This window comes from Macaca mulatta, chromosome 19 (genome assembly GCF_049350105.2).
Source record: "Macaca mulatta isolate MMU2019108-1 chromosome 19, T2T-MMU8v2.0, whole genome shotgun sequence".
In the NCBI taxonomy this organism is placed as follows: domain Eukaryota; kingdom Metazoa; phylum Chordata; class Mammalia; order Primates; family Cercopithecidae; genus Macaca; species Macaca mulatta.
Window position 1 is genome coordinate 59,919,940 of NC_133424.1, and position 22,019 is coordinate 59,941,958.

Consider the following 22,019-nt stretch of genomic DNA (forward strand, 5'->3'; position numbering starts at 1 on the left):
ACTGTGCCCGGCTTATTCTTGTATGTTTAGTAGAGACAGGGTTTCACCATGTTGGCCAGTCTGGTCTTGAACTCCTGACCGCAGATGATCCGCCCACCTTGGCCTCCCAAAGTGCGGAGATTACAGGTGTGAGCCACGGCGCCCAGCCCTCAACACCACCTTTAATCGTTTTCTTTCCCATCTCCCTCCAGTGCCTCCTGGGATCACCTCCCAAATAAACTATTTCCCTCCCATCCTTGCTGTGGGCTGGCTTCTGTTGGTGCTCAGCCTAAGGCAGTGGCCAGTGGGGACATGATGGATGGGCAGAGAGGAAGCAAAGGGAAAAGAGGTACCTCTCGTTGTGGTGAATCGTATGTGTCCACGTGGCTAAGCTGTGCTGCCCTGATGTGAAGTGGTGTGTGTGTGTGTGTTTGAGACAGGGTCTTGCTCTGTTGCCCAGGCTGGAGTGCGGTGGTGCAATCTTGGCTCACTGCAACCTCTGCCTCCTGGGTTCAAGTGATTTTCCCACTTCAGCCTCCTGAGTAGCTGGGACTATAGGTGTGAGCTACCACGCCCAGCCATTGTAAAGGTATTTTAAAAATGAGATTAACATTTAATATCGGTTGACTTTGAGTGAAGTAGATTGTATGGGTGAGCCTTATCCAATCAGTTGAAGGCCTTAAGAAAGACTGAGGTCCCTCCAGGAAGGAGTTCTGCCTCCAGATTACTTTGGGTTTTGCTTGGGTTTTGTTCATTTGTTTATTTTTTGAGACAGGGTCTCACTCTGTCACCCACGCTGCAGTGCAGTGGCATGATCGTGAGTCACTGCAGCCTCAACCTTCTGGGCTCAGGTGATCCTCCCACCCCAGCCTCTGGAGCAGCTAGGACTACAGGTGTGCACCACGTTGCCTGGATAATTTTTATTTTTAGTAGAGATGGGGTCTCACTGTGTTGCCCAGACTGGTCTCGAACTTCTGGACTCAAACCTCCCACCTTGGCCTCCCAAAGTACCTGGGATAACAGGCATGAGCCACCATACCTGGCCTGTGAGGCTAATATATATTCATTTAATCCTCACGACAACCCTGTGACATAGGTACTGTGAGCATCATTATCGCCCATTTTCCAGATGAGGGAACTGAGGCACAGAGAAGGTCAGCCGCTATGCTCTGCTGCCTCCAAGGACAATGCCAGTCACTCCCAAGCTGACCCCATGGAGCTCTTTGCATCCGGGTGAGAATCATGACCTTTGGGGTGAGGTGACAGGACAGGTGTGAAAGCCCTCATGTTTTCCAAGCCCCAAGCTCTCAATGTGTCCCCCTTTGAAGCTGAGACCTTACTCTACACCCCCTTTGTTTGTTTGCGTTTATTAAGATGAAGGTGTCCCAGGCTGTGCGCGATGGTTCACGCCTGTAATCCCAGCACTTTGGGAGGCTGAGGTGGGTGGATCACCTGAGGTCAGGAGTTCAAGAACAGTCTGGGCAATGTGGTAAAACCTGTCTTACTAAAAATACAAAAATTGGCCAGGTGTGGTGGTGGGCGCCTGTAATCCCAGCTACTGGGAGGCTGAGGCAGGAGAATCACTTGAACTCGGGAGGCGGAGATTGCAGTGAGCCGAGATCGCGCCATTGCACTCCAGCCTAGGCAAAAGGAGTGAAACTCCGTCTAAAAAAAAAAAAAAAAGATGAAGGTGTCCCTTGTCCCGTTCTGTACCCTGGACCTCATCCTGTCCCATCCTTGCCCTTCTACCTGTGAAACTTTAGGCCTGTTGCTTCACCTCTCTGAGCCTCAGTTTCCTCTTCCGTGGAATGGGGTGATGTATGGAATTGGCGATGGGTTTAAGGAGATCATGCTTGGGGGGTCCCCATCACTGCCAGCTGCTGTTAACACAGGCCTCACTTGCTCTCCTGTGCCCCTGTAGTCAATGCCCTACTGCTCCTCTAGCAACCTCCCCTCCTCATATCAGGACTCTGCAAAGAGTGAGCTACATGTCCTGACTCAGTTTCCCCACCTCCCACTGCAGATCAGCGCACCTTCTGCCCCTATACCTTCCACAAATCTGTTCTCATCAAGGCCTAAAGCCAAAGGTTGATTTTTTATTTTTATTTTTTTTTGAGACAGGGTCTTGCTCTGTCACTCAGGCTGGAGTGCAGTGGTGCAGTCATAGCGCACAGCAGCCTTGACCTCCTGGACTCAAGCAATCCTCCCACCTCAGCCTCCCGAGTATCTGGGACTACAGACACATGCCACCATGCTTGGCTAACTTTTAAAGTTTCTGTAGACACGGGGACTCGCTATGTTGCCCAGGCTGGTCTTGAACTCCTAGGCTTAAGCGACCCTCCTGCTTTGGCTTCCCAAGGTGCTGGGATTACAGGCGTGAGTCACCATGCCGCGGGCCTATTGTCTTGACCTGGGACTTCAGGTTGGGTGTGGCCAGTGGGAGGAAGTGGCAGGAGACTAGCAGGTGGGAGCAGAATGAGGTTGAGGCGCTTACTCTAACGGCGCCCACCATCCCCAGCGCAGGTTGGCGATGCCTTTACTCTTCTACTCTACAGACCCAGGAACCCAGGTCTCTGCAGCCTCGGGTGCCTCTGCTCACCCCTTTTAGCTCAGGTATGGCAACTGCTCCCTCTGCTGCTAGCCCTGGGGTACTGCACCTTCCCTCGTTTTCCCCAACCCTGCCTACTCCTTAGTAGCCCTTTCACCCAACTCTCCCTGGCTACTCCGTTTGAATGAACACACCACCTCTCTCCTGCCCAGATGCTGTCCCTGAACTCCCTCACCCAGCCCCATCCATTCTCTCTCTCAACCACTCCCTTCTCACCATCGCCCTCCCACCCCCCTACTCCCCTCTTCCCTCCTCTGCTGCCCCTGTCCCTGCTCCAGCCTTGTCCCTAGTCTCCCAGCCCCCGGTAGCCAGGAGGAACGTCTGATAAATCAGGTGATATCAACCACCTGCCTCCTTCCCCCACTTAAATCCCTTCCAAAGCTCCCCTTTACTCTTAGGATAAATTCGAAGCTCCCTAGAGTGGCTGATAAAGTCTCTTACGATTTGTCCTCAAGTTCACTCCCCACGCACCCCATACCTCGTTCATGATAACCATTTCCAGGGCTCTGAAAAAGCCTTATCTCACAACTCTACACCTTTACACAGGCTGTGTCCTTTAGCACAACACACACACACACACACACACACACACACACCCCTCCTCCTGTAGGATCTGAAAAAATTACTTGCTTTATTTAGGAAACCCCATTAACCCCAGCTCTTTGGCTCAGGCAAATGAACGTCTCTCTCTTTTGTGTTACCAGGATGCCCGAAAAGAGGAACAGTTTGTGACTCATGCATGGGGGCGTGGCTAGTGGAAGCCCCTGATTGAAGCAGGAAGGCGTGGCTGAAGCACGACTGATGAGTGGGGGTGTGACTAGTGGAAGAGCTAGGCTGATGGATGGGGGCGTGGCTAGTGGAAACCCGTAATTGACAGATGAGGGCGTAGCAAGTGGAGGAGCTTGGCTGACGAATCGGGACGTGGCTAGGGGAAACCCAAGACTGACGAATGGGGGCGTGGAGGCTGGAGGGGCGTGGCTAGTGGAAGCCCATGACTGACGGATGGGGGTGTGGCTAGTGGAGGAGAGAGGCTAATGATGGGGGCGTGGCTAGTGGAAGCTCATTACTGATGGTGGCGTGGCCAGTGGAAGAGCTTGGCGGCTGGACCCGGGCGCTGCTGCTGTATGTGGGTGTGTCCCGCAGACGACCACGGGCCGCAAAAACCCAGATTACCTGGTTTAACAGTTGCCCAAATCTCAGTCAGAGACCTTAATAGCCCCCTCCTCCTGAATCCCAGCTTCCCACGGGACTGTTTTTCAGGCAGAATTTCAAAGTTTTATGGCAACTTTTACAGAAATCACAGAAAAGAGACAGCGACTGATGATGAGCCGGGGGAGAGAAGGGTAGCGGGTAACTGGTCTGGGATGTTGGGGCTGAGCACAACAGGACGATAGAATGCTGAAAACCTGTGGGAAGCAGAAAGTTATGGGGGTAGCTGGGTCATCCTAGGGGTCCAAGGAGTGGGTGGCACTGCCCAAATGTGTCCTTTGGGCAGGAAACATCAACAGTAAGAAAATGCAGATGGCCTACCAACAGATGGATGGCCTCCAAAGTTAAAAATGCCCACCCAGATCCCTTGGCCCAGTCCCATCCCCCCACCTCCCCCCCACCCCCCATCAGGCAGAGATGTGGCAGCATTTGCTGGCTTGTAGCATTGGTCCTCTGGGACCCTCGGTCTCCTCTTCGAGGGTCCTGCCCGGATTAGCTGGCACTGAGGGCAAAATGAACCTTCCAGATTGTCAGGGGAGATCAGCTGGACTCGCTTTGATTCCCGGCCTCCTCCCCAAAGCTGGTTCTCATGGCTGAGGGAGTCTGCTGCCCTCTCAAAAGTTAAGTCTGTCACCCCCTTTTCCCAAGACATGCACCCTCCCGTGTCCCCCCTCCCCCAAACACACTATATACACACACAGGCCCCTCCCTCCAAGGCGTGGCTAGGCTCTCAGAGGTAGTGGAGGGCGAGTGGGGGCGCTGGAATGTCTGAAGTTGCAGGTTCAAAATGTGCCTTCTCCAGCTAAGCCCTGGGACCGAAACCCCAAACTTCTCCCCTCCCGTCTCCGAGCCTGGAGAATGAGTGTCCTCCCAAGAACCCGAGTGGAGGGATTGGAAAGGTGTGCGGCCTCCTCGCGCACACACCCACCCGCTCCTCCCCGCCGGGGCTGAGCGGAGCTCCCTGAGGGCTGGGGGGAAGGGCTGGGATCTGAGACGGCCTCTGACAGCCTCCTTCGAGGGTCCCCCAGGGAGGGTAGGTTCTGAGGCTCTGAGGCATGGGGTGAAATGGGGTGGGGGGGTCACTAGGGGAAGTGAGACTTTGGGGGAAGAGCCAGGCTGGGTGACCCAGGAGAGAGACCTTAAAATCCCCAGGATGGTTACTGGGGGTGGTTCCCTTGGGAGGGGACTGGGGTGGAAATTTCCCCAGGGGTATGGACGGTCACCAACAGGATGGGCTGGAGTTGGGGTCACCGCAGGGGAGGAACCAGGGAGGCTCCCGAGAGGGAGAGGGAAGGCTGATCTACTGGGGACAGAGGACGGGGGCAATCAAAGCCCGGGGTGGGGGCGGAGAAGGGAGGCCGAGTCCCAGGAGAGGAGGCCGAGTCTGGAGGGAAAAGGAGACCAGGGTCCAAGAGCAGGTGCAGCTGAGTCCCTAGCCCCGGGCGGGCGGTGGGGACGAGTCTCTGCGCAAGGCCCTAGAAGCCCCGGATGTGGCAGTACGCCTCCAGGCTGGCGAAGAGGATGTACAGGAGCCAGAGGCCCAGGAAGAGCGCGGTGGTGGCAAGCTTGGGTCCGCGCGGGCCGCCCAGCTCGCCGCCGATGTGCGGCCGGCGCCGGTACAGCAGCACGGCAATGCCCACGAAGGCGAAGACGGTGAAGAGCGTGACGGAGAAGGCCAGCGTGCCAGTGCGCACCTCGAAGGGGCGGCCCTGCACCGCCCAGTACACGGCGGCCACCGACCAGGCGACACCCAGGCCCAGGAACACGTTCACCGCGTTGGAGCCGGTCACATTGCCGATGGACGCGTCGGCGCACTGGTCCTGCAGCGCCGCCACCTTGCTGGCGAACGTGTCTGCGGGGCAGAGACACGCGGGTCGGAGGGGCTCTACGCGTCACCCACAGGGGCGGGCATCCGCCTGCCCCCGTCGCCTGCTTTCTGCGGGCAGTGTGGGCTCAAGGCCCCTGACCCCCACCCAAGAGGCAAAGTCCATCACCACCCCTTGGCCTGCTCGCCACTGGAACCGCTGCCAGCTTTCTATGGGACCCGCCGCCTGCTTTCCGTGGGACTCATTCTCTTCTATGGGACTCACTGCCTGATTTTTTTTTTCTTTTTTCTCTGAGACGGAGTTTTGATCTGTCAGCCAGGCTGGAGTGCAGTGGCATGATCTCGGCTTACTGCAACTTCCGCCTCCCGGGTTCAAGCGATTCTCCTGCCGCAGCCTCTGAGTAGCTAGGACTACAGTCGCCCGCCACGGCCTGCTAAGTTTTGTGTTTTTAGTAGAGACGGGTTTTCACCATGTTGGCCAGGCTGGTCTCGAACTCCTGACCTCAGGTGATCCACCCGCCTCAGTCTCCCAGAGTGCTGGGATTACAGGCGTGAGCCACTGCACCCGGCTACATTTTTTGTTTGTTTTGTTTTGAGACAAGGTCTTGCTCTGTTGCCCAGGCTGGAGAGGAGAGGTACAATCATGGCTCACTGCAGCTTCATCTTCCCCAGCTCATGTGATCCTTCCACCTTAGCCTCCCTAGCAGCTGGGATCACAGGCATGTGCCACCACGCCCAGCTAATTGTTTTATTTTTTGTAGAGACGGGGTTTCACCATGTTGCCCAGGCTGGTCTCAAACTCTTGGGCCCAAGCGATCCTCCTGCCTCAGCCTCCCAAAGTGCTGGGATTATAGGCGTGAGGCATCGTGCCCCACTTGCCCCCTCATCTTAGTTAAAACTTTCAGGTTTGGCTGGGCATGGTGGCTCACACCTATAATCCCAGCACTTTGGGAGGCAGAGGTGGGCAGATCACAAGATCAGGAGTTCGAGACCAGCCTGGCCAATATGGTGAATCCCCGTCTCTACTAAAAATGTAAAAATTAGCTGGGTGTGGTGGCAGGTGCCTGTAGTCTCAGCTACTCAGGAGGCTTCGGCAGAAGAATCGCTTGAACCCGGGAGGCGGAGGTTGCAGTGAGCCGAGATCATGAGATTACTGCACTCCACCAAAAAAACCCAAAAAACCCCAACTTTGAGGTTCACTGGCCTCGTTCCTGTCATGTCCCCCAACATAGTTCCATGGACTCTTCTGTCTGGTTTCTTGGGGGATGGGGCATCAACAGCTTGTTTCTATGGAACCCACTGATTGATTGGCTTGTCTCACATTCGCACTGTCTTCCTGGGAACCCCTCTCCCCACAGCTGTCTCTTCCCCACCCTGCCACCTTCTCTCTACGAAATCCATTGTCTGGTTTCTAGCATTTCCTGCCACCTTAGTGTTATGGGACCTTCCACCTGGGTGCTTTTGGGGAAGATTCAATTCACATCTTGCAACTAGGGGACCCACTGCCTAGCTTCTATTACGCCCCACCTCCATATTTCTCTGAGACCTACCACATGGGCGCTGTGTGACTCCACCCACCTCATTTCAGCAGGATCCTGTGTTGCCCCTGCCTGGCTCATCTGAGATCCTACCCCACCAAGCCTACCCCACCACAGTCTCCCAAGGTGTTACCAGGGATGGAGGTGCCCAGGGCCACGAAGACAACAGCATTGACAGAGTCCTTGAGGCCAACGGTGCAGCCGAAGTGGGAGGCAAGGTCCCCAATGAGGGCGGTGAGCAGGCCGATGACCAGGATGGAGACGCCAAAGCAGGCCCAGCCGTGGCAGTACTCGGTGGGGGGCACGCAGGCAAAGAGCACCTTCCAGAACACCGTCAGGAAGTGCATCACGTAGTCAAAGCACGACGGCAGCCGCTCCTCCCGGGACCCGTCCTCCTCCTCCTCCTCGTCCCCTGTGGGCACATGACCCAGCTGGGGCACACACTCAGACTTCTTTCCTTGCCTACAGAGGCCCTGTTTTGTCTAACTTCCTGACAGCAAGTCCCACTGAATGAACTGCCTTCCCAGAATCCCTTGCACCTAAATGTAGCCAAGTCAACTGCTAAAAACAGTTAGTTTCCCAGAATCCCTTGAAGCTAGGAGCATGAATGGGCCCAGGTGAAAAATATTTACTTTCCCAGAATCCCTTGGATCTAAATATGGCTAAGCTAAAAACAGTTACTTCCCCAGAATACCTTGGAGCTAGGAGCATGACTGAGTCCAGGTAAAAAAACATTTACTTTCCCAGAATCCCTTGCACCTAAGTATGGCCATGTTAGCAGCTAAAAACAGTTACTTTCCCTGCATCCTTTGAAGCTAGGAGTGTGAATGGGCCCACGTGAAAAATATTTACTTTCCCAGAATCCCTTGCACCTAAGTGTCACCATGTCAACAGCTAAAAACAGTTACTTTCCCTGCATCCTTGGAAGCTAGGAGTATGAATGGGCCCACATGAAAAAGATTTACTTTCCCAGAATCCCTGCACCTAAGTGTCACCATGTCAGCAGCTAAAAATAGTTACTTTCTCATAATCCCTTGAAGCTAGGAGTGTGAATGGGCCCAGGTGACAAATATTTACTTTCCCAGAATCCCTTGCACCTAAATGTGGCCAAGTCAGCAGCTAAAATCCATTACTTTCCCAGAATCTGTTGCACCTAAATGTGGCCAAGTCAGCAGCTAAAACCCATTACTTTCCCAGAATCCCTTGAAGCTAGGAGCATGAATGGGCCCAGGTGAAAAATATTTACTTCCCCGGAACTGCTTGCAGCTAAATATGGCCAAGTCAACAGATAAAAACGGTTACTTTCCCACAATCCCTTGAAGCTAAAGGAGGCCACATCTGCCTAGCTAAAAATATCCAGTTTCCCAGGACCCTTTGCTGCCAGGGAGAGCCATACCCCTAGCTAAAATTATTCCTTTTCCCAGAAGCCTTCACAGTTACCGAAAGCCAGGCCACAGCTAGAAGTATTCACTTCCTCGGATTCACTGCAGCTAACCAGAGCCACAGTCTCCACTAAATGTACTCACTTTCCCAGAATTCCTTGCAGCTAGAGGGCTATATACGCAGCCAAAATTAATCACTTTCCTAGAATCCCTTGAGGCTAGCAGCAGCCATGGCCTCAGATAAAAATATGGTATTCACTTTCCCAGAATCCCTTGCAGTTGGCAGTCGCCATATCCCTGGCTAAATACTTGTTTTGCCAGAATTCCTCCCGTGAGTGACCATCTGACCTAGTCTGGCAATGAGATAGAAACAGAGTTTCTGGAAAGCCCTGGCTTTCCTGATATGGGCATTGGGTTACAGATGTGTTTTCTGAGCTTTGTAAAGGGTGCCTCATGCTTAGAGCTGTATCACCTATTGTGACCTAATTTGACCAGGTTTGGACCTGCAGTGCCTTTTTTTTTTTTTTTTTTTTTGAGACAGAATCTCTCTCCGTTACCCAAGCAGTAGTGCGATCTCAGCTTACTGTAACCTCCACCTCCTGGGTTCAAGTGATTCTCATGCCTCAGTCTACTGAGTAGCTAGAATCGCAGGTGTGCACCACCCTACCTGGCTGATTTTTTTGTATTTTTACTAGAGACGGGATTTCGCCATGTTGGCCAGGCTGGTCTTGAACTCCTGGCCTCAAGTGATCTGCCCTCCTAGACCTCTCAAAGTGTTGGGATTACAGGTGTGAGCCACCGTGCCCAGCCGACCTGCAGTGGCTTCCGTAACCTGAAAGCCTTAATGCAGTGTTTTGTTTACCTCACCCTAAGCTGATTAGTATAAAGCAATGAATGAGAATCAATGACCACACTTGTGTGTGGCACGCATGACATCTGGAAGGATGCTGAGAACGAACGTAGCTCCTGACCAGTCACTGCTGAGCGCATCCCTAACTGATGTAAGACACAGCTGAGGTCAGAGCAGGGAGGCCACGCTCTTTGGGAGTGAGGGGGCTGCTATTATTGCAGAAGTTGGGGCTTCTGCCTGCCCTGCTCCAAATCCTTCCTTGGTTCTGTACTACCTTCAAATCCAGGCCCAAACGCCTAGGCTTGGCATTCTGTGGACTCTGGCTTCAGCTGACTTCCCCAGCTGCTCCCCTCTACAGGGAGGCTTGTGATTATGACTGTCACTCTGAAATCACCTCTCTGGTGTCCAACCCTGGATCCACTGTGTGATCCTGAATCAGTGTCCTCACCCCTCTGGGCTTCTGGGTGCCTATCTGTGATCAATGATTGGACCTGCTTCATGGGAAGCTTGTGATGACCGAATGAGTGCTGTCAACGGTGCCTCGGACACCTCCAGAGTTATTACTATTGTTTCGATTGTTATTACTGAAGGCCTTTTTTTGGTGCCTGGGGGAAATTCAAAGATGCTCCATGCCAAGTCCAGCCTGCAAGGAGCTTACAGTAGGAAGGGAGGTAAAGGAAGTACAAAAGCACCTCTGCGTGCAAGATGCGACCCGACTCATCCCCTAAGGGAGTGAGGACTGCCCTTCTCCCTCACCCCTCCAGCAGCTCTGTGCTCGCACAGCAAAGAACCAAAAGGCACGAGCTAGACAAAGCGCAAAGTGACCAAGCTCTGATCCAGACACTGTGGATATGTTAATTAAAATGAGTTCACACAGGAAATAAATTTTCAACCATGTCTGGCACTCAAGACATGATAAGGTCAGCCGGGCACAGTGGCTCACACCTGTAATCCCAACACTTTGGAAGGCCGAGGTGGGCAGATCACTTGAGGTCAGGAGTTCAAGACCAGCCTGGCCAACATGGTGAAACCCCATCTCTACTGAAAATACAAAACTTAGCCAGACATGGTGGTGGGTGTCTGTAATCCCAGCTACTCAGGAGGCTGAGGCAGAAGAATCGCTTGAACCTAGGAGGCGGAGGTTGCAGTGAGCTGAGATTGCACCACTGCACTCCAGCCTGGACGACAGACTGAGACTATGTATCTCAACAACAACGACAAAAAAAAAAAAAAAAAAAAAAAGAGAGAGAGAGACATGATAGGGTCACCATTGTCATCATCAGGATTATTATTACTGTTATTGTTATGTTATTATTCTTCCTCCACCCCGGTCTAATCACCTGATCTAACCACCTGGTTTCTATAAACCCAGGGCCCAATGTATGCTGGGTCTCTGCGACCACCACCTCACACCTCTATCTCATTCAGTTCCACCTCATCCTCTATCTCCACTAAGTCCCCAGAGGAAATGTTCCGAAGCTCAAAGAGCCCTTTGCCATCTCCCCATTGTTCGTGGAATGAACCTCAAAGGAGCCTCTGCAGGGCCCAGGTTTGTTTTTTTTTTTTTTTTTCCAGCAACGGAGTTTCGCTCTTGTTGCCAGGCTGGAGTGCAATGGCACAATCTCGGCTCACCGCAACCTCTGCCTCCCGAGTTCAAGCGATTCTCCTGCTTCAGTCTCCTGAGTAGCTGGGATTACAGGCGCAGGCCACTATGTGCGGCTAATTTTGTATTTTTAGTAGAGACGGGGTTTCTTCATGTTGGTCAGGCTGGTCTGGAACTCCCGACCTCAGGTAATCCGCCCACCTCAGCCTCCCAAAGTGCTGGGATTACAGGTGTGAGCCACCGCACCCGCCCTCTCCTGCTAGTTTCTACAGCCTCTGCCCACACCCTATCCAGCCTCTCCACTTTCCTCCCACAAGCTCTCTCTAGCTCCAGGGGCTTCCCCCATTCAAAACCCTCCATGGCTCCCCAGTGTGTTCAAAATGCCACCGAAGCTCCCTGCGGTGGCCCAGAAGGAACAGTGTGGAAATCTGCCGATTTCCAGCCTCGTCCTGGTACCTCTTCCTCCTGCCCAACGCCAGGCACCCACCCAAAAAATGTGCCATCTCGCACACTCCAGGGCTTCTGTGCTTGGCTGCCCCTCTGCCTGAAACACTCTCCCTGTCTTCTCCCTCCTCCTGGCTGACATCTTTTCCCATTTGAAGACTCAGCTCAGAAGCCACCCCCTCCAGGAAGCCCTCCCAGACTTTCAGGCTGGATAAGGAACCGCATCACGGCTTTCCTCGGGGTCTCCCATCCCAGCCCTGCCTACTCTGGGTTGTCTCTCTCTTGTGACATGTCTGTCTCCCTCACTGGACTGTAAGCTCCATGGGGACAGGGCCAGGAATGTCTCGGTCACTTCTGTGTCCCTGGCAATGTCTCACACAGGGTCGGGCCCAGAAGATCCCTTAGAAGTATGTCAGAAGAATGTGGCTTCAGAGGGAGATGCCACTTCGTTTCTACTGGGCAAACAGTCTGGTGTTTCTAGGCCTGCTGCCTGGTATTTTTCCAGCCCCTAAGCCTGGTTTCTTTTGATCCCACTCGCCCAGTTTCTTTGCAACCACAATTCCATGTATGCCTTCAGTCCCCAAGAGCTGGGGCCTTAACCCTGACGTTATGTAAGAGACTGAAGCCCTGAGCTCCGACCTCGGGCCTTTTCTGCACTCCCTGTGGGACTTCAGGCCACTCTCTCCTCTGTCTCTGAGCCTCAGTCTCCCCAATCCTTATCACAAAGGGCCTGTGTTGGCTTCCAAGACCGTCTGTGGGTCCAAGTGTCATAGTGTCTCTAGCCACAAGGGGGCAGTGTGGGCCTGTCTGAGGCCAAGGAGGGTGGTGACCAGCGCAGGTGGGAGAGAGCTGGGTGCCCTGGCCACTGTCTCCAGGGCAACGGAGGAACCCAGGCTCTCTCTGGGGTGACCACGCGATTTAACCTGTTCCCACCCTCCTGATGCCTGACGCTGTGAGAAAGCCCAGGCTGGGAACCCTCCCGGTTCAGCCAGGAGCCAAACATAAACCCTCCCAGCTTCCTCCCCGCAGCTCCAGCTGCCACCTCTCCTGTCTCTGCCATTTCTGAGTCCCCGTCTACCTGCCTCTCCATCTCCCCAGCCCATTCCAGTTTCACCATTCATTCTGTCTCATGTCTTGTCCATGTCTCTGATTCTCCCTGTGTATTTCTGTGTGTGTGTCTCTCCCGTTTGTATTTTTCTTTTAGAGACAGGGTCTTGCTCTGTTGCCCAGGCTGGAGTGCAGGGGCACGATCACGGCTCATTGCAGCCTCAAACTCCTGGCCTCAAGTAATCCTCCCTCCTCAGCCTCCCAAAGCACTGGGATTCCAGGTATGAGCCACCGTGCCCGGACTGTTTCTTTATCTTTGTGCCTGTCTCTCCGTTCATTTCTCCCCCTTTCCCTGTGTCTCTGTCTCTCCATCCTTCTCTCTTCTCTCTCCTCCCTCCCCACTTACCTGCGCTCACCGTAATTGCCTCTAAAAACTGCTCCCTCCACGAATGGGTCCCGATTACCAAGGCCAAGTTCGTTTTCTTGATGAGTTTATCCACCGTGTTCTGGGGACGAGAGGGTGGGAGAAAGGTCACTGCCCCTGAGCCAACCAGGGAATCTCCATGTGGGGTCCTGGGTCGGGGGCTCACAGCCTGTGCCCAGGGGTCCTCAACTTTCCACACCCCAGTTCTGAAGGCAAGCGAGGAAAAGGGAGGCATGTGCTGTCCGTGGTCCTGACGTGGGACCCTCGTTTGGCCCGCCCTTGGGAATCTTGTGGCTCCCCACTTTCCAGACCCTCCCCAAGGAAATGACCCAGGCCAGACTCCAGGAAGGTTAGGCCCCAGAAAATCACCTTAAAATCATATGACTCCTCGATGATGACCTCCAGCCGGCAGTTTTCCCCAAGAACTGGCTTGCCCATCTCTGCTATCCTCCGAGCCTCCTCCTCCTCAGCTGTTAGCTTCCTGTCCCCATCCCCTGCAGCATGAGGGATGGGGGTTAGACTCCCGGGAGACCTACCTAACTGGGCCTGTGATGCCTTTACTACTTGTACCCATAGTTAGAGAGAGCCTATCTGTTCTTCCTCTGGGAAGCTCCTTGGTGACTCCTCCCAGCCTCCCACCTGACCACCGTCTCTTTCAGCCCCGAGGCCCAGCTCCCATGGGCTGGTCCATGACCTTTAGTTGGTGGGCTCTGGGGTTCGTATGGGTAGAGGCTGTGAGACCTTAGGCAATGCCTGAGCCTCTCTGTGCCTTAGTTTTCATATCTGTAAAATGGGCACAATAATTAGTACCTACCTCATGGGATGGTTGTGAGACTTAAATGAGTTAATTCGTGTGAAGTGCTTAGAACAGTGCCTAGCATGCAATCAATATTCGATACATGCTGTTATCTTTATTATTATCACCAACATTATCATCATTGCCGCCACCCTGATAGGGGAGGCCAGGTCTCTACATCCAGTTTCTGGAAACATCCTAGAATGTGGTTGAGGTGGTGAGGAAGGGGGAGGACACCGATTTTGGCACAAATCTTGGAACCAGACCCACCTACATCCTGGTCCTGAGCTCACTTCTCTCCCCAAAATATGCTGACCCCTGACTCCAAGCCCAGCAGCAGCCCAACCCTAATTCTGGTCCCTAACTTTGAGCTTGACTCTCACTGTGGCCCCAAATGGAAGCCTGTCATCAACACTGACTCCAAACCCCAACCCTCAGCCCTGGGTCTGACCTCAGCACAACCCTAGCCCTAAACCCTAATCCCGACTCTAACATTCACCATAACCTGGAGCATCAATAACCCCAAGCCAAATCCCAAACTCCATCTCCAGATCTAACTCCAGTCCTACACCTGACCCCAAACCTCAGTCCCAACTCCCAGCTCTGACACCATCACTCATGAGGAGCTTGACCACGTGGCAGAGGCTGAAGTGTGTTCACTTGAACCTGTTTCCTCTCCTTCCTGGGCAAAGAGCTGAACTACATTTCCCAGCCTCCCTTGCAGCTGGGCGTGGCCATGGCTTGAGTTAGGGACACTAGAACGTGGGCAGAAGTGATGATCAGTCCCTCCAGGCTTAGCCCCGAAAACCTCCCTTGTGAGTCTCCAAACTCCCTTGCCCTGTTCACTAGCAGCAAATTCAGGTAAAACGCCAAAGCTTCCTGGCACAGCGGAGTCACAAGATGAAATGGCCACATGGCAGAAGAAAGCCACCCACCAACTAGGAACACTCTTGTAAAACTTTGCCTGAGAGGCCGGGTGCAGTGGCTTATGCCTGTAATCTCAGCACTTTGGGAGGCCAAGGCAGGTGGATCACCTGAGGCCAGGAGTTCAAGACCAGCCTGGCCAACAATGGTGAAACCCTGTCTCTACTAAAAATACAAAAAATTAGCCAGGTGTGGTGGCAGGTGCCTGTAATCCCAGCTACTCGGGAGGCTGAGGCAGGCGAATCGCTTGAACTTGGGGGGCGGAGGTTGCCATGAGCCAAGATCGCGCCATTGCACTCTAGCTTGGGCAACAAGAGCGAAACTCCATCCCAAAACAAAAACAAAAACAAAAACAAAGAAACAAACAAAAAACAACTTTGCCTGAGCAAGAAATAACTTTTTTCTTTCTTTTCTACTTCCTTCCTTCCTTCCTTCTTTCCTTCCTTCCTTCCTCCCTTCCTCCCTTCCTCCCTTCCTCTCTCTCTTCCTCTCTCTCTCTTTCTTACTTTTCTGAGATGGAGTCTCACTCTGTCACCCAGGCTGGAGTGCAGTGGGCACGATCTCGGCTCACTGCAACCTCCACATTCTAGGATCAAGTGATGATTCTCCTGCCTCAGGCTCCCGAGTAACTGGGATTACAGGCGCATGCACCACCATGCCCGGCTAATTTTTGTATTTTTAGTAGAGACGGGGTTTCGCCATGTTGGTTAGGCTGGTCATGAACTCCTGACCTCAAGTGATCCGCCCGCCTGGGCCTCTCAAAGTGCTGGGATTACAGGCATGAGGCACTGTGCCCAGTCAAGAAATAACTTTTATTGTGTGAAGCCCCAGGGATTTGTGGATCAGTTTGTTATAGCAGCTTATACTACTTCCTCCAACAAATACAATCTTTAGTCTAACCCTAATCTCAACCTCAGATCCCAATTCTAATCTTGACTCCACAACGACTTTTCCATCTCCAAGCTACTGACCCTAGCCCCAACTCTTAGTCCAATCTCTGACCTTGGCCCCAATTCTAACCTAAATTCCTCAAATTCTATTACTCACCTCAAAGTCCAACTTTAGCTTTGACCTAGATCTGACTCCAATTTTAATCTTATCCCACCAGAAACCCAGGAAGCAACCTCCACTGTGACTCTCATCTTAATATGGTCTTAACACCGATCTCCAGTCCAAATGCCACCCCACCCCTAATCAACCCCAAACTGGATCCTCTCTGACCCCACTCTCACAAACCCAGATCCGATTGGATGACTTACAACCCTGACTATAGACATAGTCTTTTTTTTTTTTTTTTCTTTTGAGATGGAGTCTTGCTTTGTCGCCCAGGCTGGAGTGCAGTGGTGCAATCTTGGCTCACTGCAACCTCTGCCTCCTGGGTTCAAGTGATTCTTGTGCCTCAGCCTCCCAACTAGCTGGGATTCCAGACGCCTGTCATCACATTCAGCTAGTTTTTTTTTTTTTTTTTTTTTTTTTTTGAGACGGAGTCTCACGCTGTTGCCCAGGCTGGAGTGCAGTGGCACGATCTCGGCTCACTGCAAGCTCCGCCTCCCGGGTTCCCGCCATTCTCCTGCCTCAGCCTCCTGAGTAGCTGGGACTACAGGCGCCCGCCACCGCGCCCGGCTAATTTTTTGTATTTTTAGTAGAGACGGGGTTTCACTGTGGTCTTGATCTCCTGACCTTGTGATCCGCCCGCCTCGGCCTCCCAAAGTGCTGGGATTACAGGCTTGAGCCACCGCGCCCGGCCTAGTTTTTTTTTTTTTTAAGGCAGAGTTTCGCTTTTGTTCCCCAGCCTGGAGTGCAATGGCACGATCTCGGCTCACCGCAACCTCCACCTCCCGGGTTCAAGCGATTCTCCTGCCTCAGCCTCCTGAGTAGCTGGGATTACAGGAGTGCATCATCAGGCCCGGCTAATTTTGTATTTTTAGTAGAGATGGGGTTTCACCATGTTGGTCAGGCTGCTCGCTAACTCCTGACCTCGGGTGATCCACCCTCCTCAGTCTCCCAAAGTGCTGGGATTACAGGCATGAGCCACCGCACCCGGCCTCACCCAGGTAATTTTTGTATCTTTACAAGAGACGGGGGTTTCACCATGTTACAGACATAATCTTGACCTCCAAAATGCTCACTGTAATCTCAAACTCACACAGGCACCACCAACTCTCAGGCCAGCCCCCATTGTCCCCCAGCCCTCAATCTGCCTTTATCTCACCTCCAATCTGCCTCAAACCCAACCTGGAAGGGTAACTTTGGGGCTGGGACCCTCCCCCAGGCCCTCTTCCAGTGGCTCCTCCCCACTCAGAGCCCAGAGGTGACTTCACTCACCTTGATTGAGTAGCAGAGCTGGGGAGAAACAGAGACAGGCAGACAGTGAGATCAGTTCCCCACGAAGCTCAGGTCCACGAGCTTTAAGGAGTGCCTGCAATTGAGCCCCTGAAAGTCCCCCAACCCTGGACCCCTTAATTCTCCCACAGCCCACTGGCCACCTCTCACCTGAAATCCCTCGTTTAAGCCACTGGGGCTGGCCCAGCTCAATGAAGAAATTATCCTTTTTCTCATATTCCTCGTCATCAACTATCTTCACCTGAAGAGTTTTCCTGTGAGTGGGGCAAAGGGGGAGGCAGAACACCCAGCATAAGCCTCCTGGAATCACCAAGAATCACCAAGCAGCCCTCCTGGCAGCCAACCAGTTTTCCCAGCACCTCCTCTGTCCCAGACCCCAGACTCTCATTGAATCCTCACCACCACGCAGGGACGAAGGCTCTATTATCATCCCCATTTGACAGAAACAAAACCAGGCACTGGTAAGGAAGCTGAGTCTGATTAAAGTAAAGCATTCTGGGCGCGGTGGTTCATGCCTGTCACCCCAGAACTTTGGGAGGCTGAGAGGGAGAGTTACTTGAGGCCAAGAGTTCGAGACCAGCCTGGGCAATATATTGAGATCCCATCTCTATTTATATTAAATAATTTATTTCAAAAAATAGGCTGGGCACGGTGGCTCACGCCTGTAATCCCAGCACTTTGGAAGGCCAAGGCGGGCGGATCACGAGGTCAAGAGATTGAGACCATCTTGGCCAACATGGTGAAACCCTGTCTCTACTAAAAATACAAAAATTAGCTGGGTGTGGTGGCGTGCGCCTGTAGTCCCAGCTACTCAGGAGGCTGAAGCAGGAGAATCGCTTGAACCTGGGAGGTGGAGGTTGCAATGAGCTGAGATTACGCCACTGCACTCCAGCCTGGCAGCAGAGCGAGACACCATCTCAAAAAATAATAATAATAATAAAAAAAGTAAAGCAGTATGAGCTCATGGTTGAGACAGGTTTTGAACACACAACTGTCAGAATCCAGACTGTTAACCCCTGCACTCCAGCCCAGCCACTATTGTCTCCTACCTAGATTACTAGTTGCCTCCTAAATAATCTCATGCTTCAGCTTCACCCGCACCGCCCCAGTCTGTTCTTCCAAGAGCAGCCAGAGTGATCCTGATAGAACCAAGGTCAGACTGGGTCCCTCCCCTGTGCAAAACATTTGCATGGCTCCTATCTCTCAAAGAATGAAAGGCAAGGTCCTTAGAATGGCCCACAAGACCCCCTGCAATCTAGTACTCATTCTCTTTCTGGCCTCTTTGCTATTCCTTGAACAAGCCAGGCCTGCTTATGCCTCAGGGCTTTTGTGCTGGCTGTTCCCTCTGCCTAGAACACTCTTCCCTGAGGCTCACTTCCTCAGTTCTTCCAGTTTTTCATTCAAACTTCACCTTCTCAATGAGGCCCACTCCTTCCATCTTATTTAATAGTGAAATCCCTCACTGCTCCCACCCCAGCACTCCTTTACACTGCTCTGTTGTCTTTCTTTTTAGTGTATTTATTATTATTTTTGGAGACCAGGTCTTGCTGTGTCACCCAGGTTGGAGTGCAGTGGTGCAATCATAGCTCAATGCAGCCTCAAACTCCTGGGCTCAAGCGATCCTTTTGCCTCAGCCTCTCACGTAGCTGGGACTACAGGCATGCACCACCATGCTCAGTTAATTTTTTATGTTTTGTGGCGATGGGGTCTCACTACATTGCCCAGGCTGGTCTTGAACTCCTGGCCTCAAGTGATCCTCCCATCTTGGCCTCCCAAAGTGCTGGGATTACAGATGTGAGCCACAGTACCTGGCCTGTCTTCTTTAAATATCACCTTCTAACACCCTCTAACATTTATTTAGTTTATTGTTCATTATTTACCATTTGCTTCCCCATTTTTAAATTTAAGTTCCCCCAGGTAAGTTCATTTATGCTTTTTGTTCTATCTCCAACACCCAGAACAGTCTCTGGCATGGAGCACACCCTCCATACATATTTCGCTAACTCCAATCTTCAGCACAGAAAATCCTCGGCTTCCTGTTTTCCATCCCAACCAGATTTGGAGAGTTAACCAAGTACTGATGCTAACTGATTTTCTCAGCATCTCTGCTCCTATGGTAACCAGGGGGTGGCAGGAAACAGCCAAAAGTTACCTGTCACCTTCAGGCACACAACCCACACCCCTTGACCCCGAAGATCCACAAACCCAGAGTGCCCACAACTCTGCCACTGGCAACTCTTTCAGCTGTAGGAACCATGTAGTCCCACAAGGCCTGGCCCCAGAACCCAGAAACACAAACACCCAGCCCACACAGTCACCCAATCGAGGAAGCACAGCCGATCACACCGCCCACACCCACACGCCATCACACCCTACAGCCGTTCCCACTGCAGTGGCAAGACTGCATGGACCAGATGCCCATCAGTTAGCATGACTCCCCCACCACAGCCTTGGCGACATCGCCACCCTGCAGCCCCTCACTGCGGTACCACCTAGACGCTCGTACCTTACATCTCACTCCTGACGCCTCTTGGTGTCTGTTTACTTCCTTCAGTGGCTCTCTGCATCTCTGTCCCTACATTTTCCATCATCTTTTCTCTCTCTGCCTCTCTCAGCTTCTCTGGGTCTATCTCTCCATCTCTGACTCTGTCTGTCTCTGATTCTCCAGCAGTCTCTCTCTCTGACTCTGACTCTCTCCGTTCTCTGTCTCAGTCTCTTCTCATCTTTCTGCCCTCCCTTTTTCTGAGACAAAGTCTCGCTCTGTTGCCCAGGCTGGAGTGCAGTGGCATAATCATGGCTCACTGCAGCCTTGATCTCCAGGACTCAAGCAATCCTCCCACCTCAGCCTCCTAAGTAGCTGGAAATATAAGCATGCCCCACCACACCTGGATACTTTTAAATTTTTTATAGAGACAAGATCTCACTATGTTGCCCAGGTTGGTCTTGAATTCCTGGCCTCAAGTGATCCTCCCACCTTGGCCTCCCCTGTGCTGCGGTTACAGGTGTGAGTCACCGCACCCGGTCCGCCCTTCTTTATCTGGATTCTTCTCTCCCTGTCTCTGTCTCTCAGAGTCTAAAGAACGGAGTAACCAAAGTCAACGCACTTCAAGCAGAAGAGTTTCAATCAGGCAGTCATTCAAAAGACGCATCTCAACACACAAACACGCACAAGACACAGCGACACCCGCGCAAGGACAGGCGCACACAAGACGGCCATGTGGGGACATCCGCCCACCTCCACCCTCCTGGTTCCAGGATATTTTCAATTTTCTGTGGGTGGAAAGAAAGGGCCGCCCCCGACCTCGGCAAGGGCTGTGAGCTGTCCGCGGTGCTGAAATGCTGGGGCCGGCGAGGAGGAAGGGTCTCCGGAGACATGCTCTTCATACACCGTGACACACACAGACAGCTGCCGACACAGTGACACGCTGACAGGGTGACACACACACACCTCTGTCGCTCACTCTCGCAGACACGCTGCGATCCGCTGACACACAGTGACTGACGTACAGTGACAGGCACGCCAACTGCGCCCTGGTAGATGCGCCCTCAGAGGACCCAGACGCAGGAGAATCCTAATGCGCAGGAATCAGCAAGAGGGTCTCGAGTTAGACCAAAGCAGGACTTCCTGATATCAAAGGAAGCAGATTTCCTCCCCAGCCTGCCCCCTTGTTTCCTGAAACCTCCATTCTCCTGCCCTCCCCTGCCGGCCTCTGATCTCTGACCCAGTCTCCTCCTCTCCTGTCTCTCACTGACTCCAACTCCCTTTTCTCTCTGCCGCATCGTGAGAACCTCTTCTTCCCTGGGCCAGAGTCTCTCTCCTCCATGAGTGTCTTTATCGCCTCCGTGTCTCTCTGCCTTTCAGTCTCCCTCCATCTCAGTCTCTCAATATCCACCTCTCTCCCTCTCTCGAGGCATCTCTCTCTGTGCTTTGTTTGTTTGTTTGTTTGTTTGTTTTTTTGAGATGGAGTTTCGCTCTTTGCCCAGGCTGGAGTGCAATGGTGCGATCTCGGCTCACTGCAACCTTTGCCTGCTGGGTTCAAGCGATTCTCCTGTTTCAGCCTCCCGAGTAGCTGGAATTACAGGTGTATGCCACCAAGCCTGGCTAATTTTTGTATTTTTAGTAGGCACGGGTTTCATCCTATTGGTCAGGCTGGTCTCAAACTCCTGACCTCAAGTGATCCACCCGCTTTGGCCTCCCAAAGTGCTGGGATTACAGGCGTGAGCCACCGCGCCCGGCCTCTAAGTTCCTGGCTTTCTGTGTCTCTCTGTTCCGTTGCTCTCTCCAGTTCTGTTATTCTGTCTTCAGCTCTCCCTGCGTCTATCTCTGGGTCTCTGTCTCGGTGTCTCTCATGCTCTCCTGCCACCCTGTCTCCGTGTGTCTCTCCTCCATCTCTGAGTTGCTCCTCTAGCCCAGCTGCTTCAAAGCGCCTCTAATTAGCGCCTGCCCATCAGAGGAAGGAAGAGTTTCCCTGAACACTAATTAGCCTCCTGTTCTCTGTCTTCTGACGCCACAGCTGGGAGCTTGTGGGGGTGGGGGACAGAGGGTGTCCCAGCCTGGGGAAGCCGTGTGGGGGAGGAGAGGGCCTGTGGGGTTGCAGCAGCAGGAGGGAAGCAGGTTGGACTACAAGAAGGACTGGAAGAAGAAGAAATAAAACTCTCCATTCCCCTTATCTCTTGGTGTGAGAGAGGAGTCTGGGATGGTGCCTCTCGCAGCCCCCAACCCAAGTTCTCAACAGCCCTGAGATGGAGACCAAGCCAGACAGAGAGAGAGAAGGAAAGGTGTGGAGAGTGTGCCTACAATGTAAGCTGAGTCAGAGAGCGAGGGGCTGGGGACAGAGAGCCGCAGATGAACAGAGACGCAGAGACCCAGAGAGTCAGCCCAGGGAGTGAGAGATGCAGAGATGCAGAGGGAGAGATGAAGAGACAGCGAGCGCAGTGAGAAACTGAGTGCTGCCCAAGGCGGAGGCGCAGAGGCTGGGAGGAGGAGGGAGGGGGAGCGCGGTGGGGACTCCGCTTGAGTAGGAGGCGCGTGGGCGGCAGAGAGGAG

The 22,019-nt window shown here is 53.0% G+C and overlaps 1 protein-coding gene across 5 annotated transcripts in view; it reads right to left on the minus strand.

Annotated features, from left to right (window-relative positions):
* Nucleotides 1–3,839: 3,839 nt before the first annotated feature.
* SLC8A2 (solute carrier family 8 member A2) overlaps nucleotides 3,840–22,019 on the minus strand; it is a 45,663-nt gene continuing 27,483 nt past the window's right edge. Inside the window, exons 5-10 of one of the 5 annotated variants that reach the window (XM_028838973.2) lie at nucleotides 17,123–17,226; nucleotides 16,955–16,972; nucleotides 13,279–13,403; nucleotides 12,892–12,991; nucleotides 7,293–7,571; nucleotides 3,840–5,648 (exon numbers count right to left, since the gene is read on the minus strand). In XM_028838973.2, the coding sequence (XP_028694806.1) occupies nucleotides 5,272–5,648; nucleotides 7,293–7,571; nucleotides 12,892–12,991; nucleotides 13,279–13,403; nucleotides 16,955–16,972; nucleotides 17,123–17,226 (1,003 nt within the window). In that variant the 3' untranslated portion in view covers nucleotides 3,840–5,271. Of the gene's footprint in view, nucleotides 5,649–5,892; nucleotides 5,972–6,775; nucleotides 7,572–12,891; nucleotides 12,992–13,278; nucleotides 13,430–16,954; nucleotides 17,036–17,115; nucleotides 17,227–22,019 lie in introns of those variants that run through there. The other 4 variants (XM_077980513.1, XR_013409949.1, XM_028838974.2 and 1 more) reach the window with 4 other exon arrangements.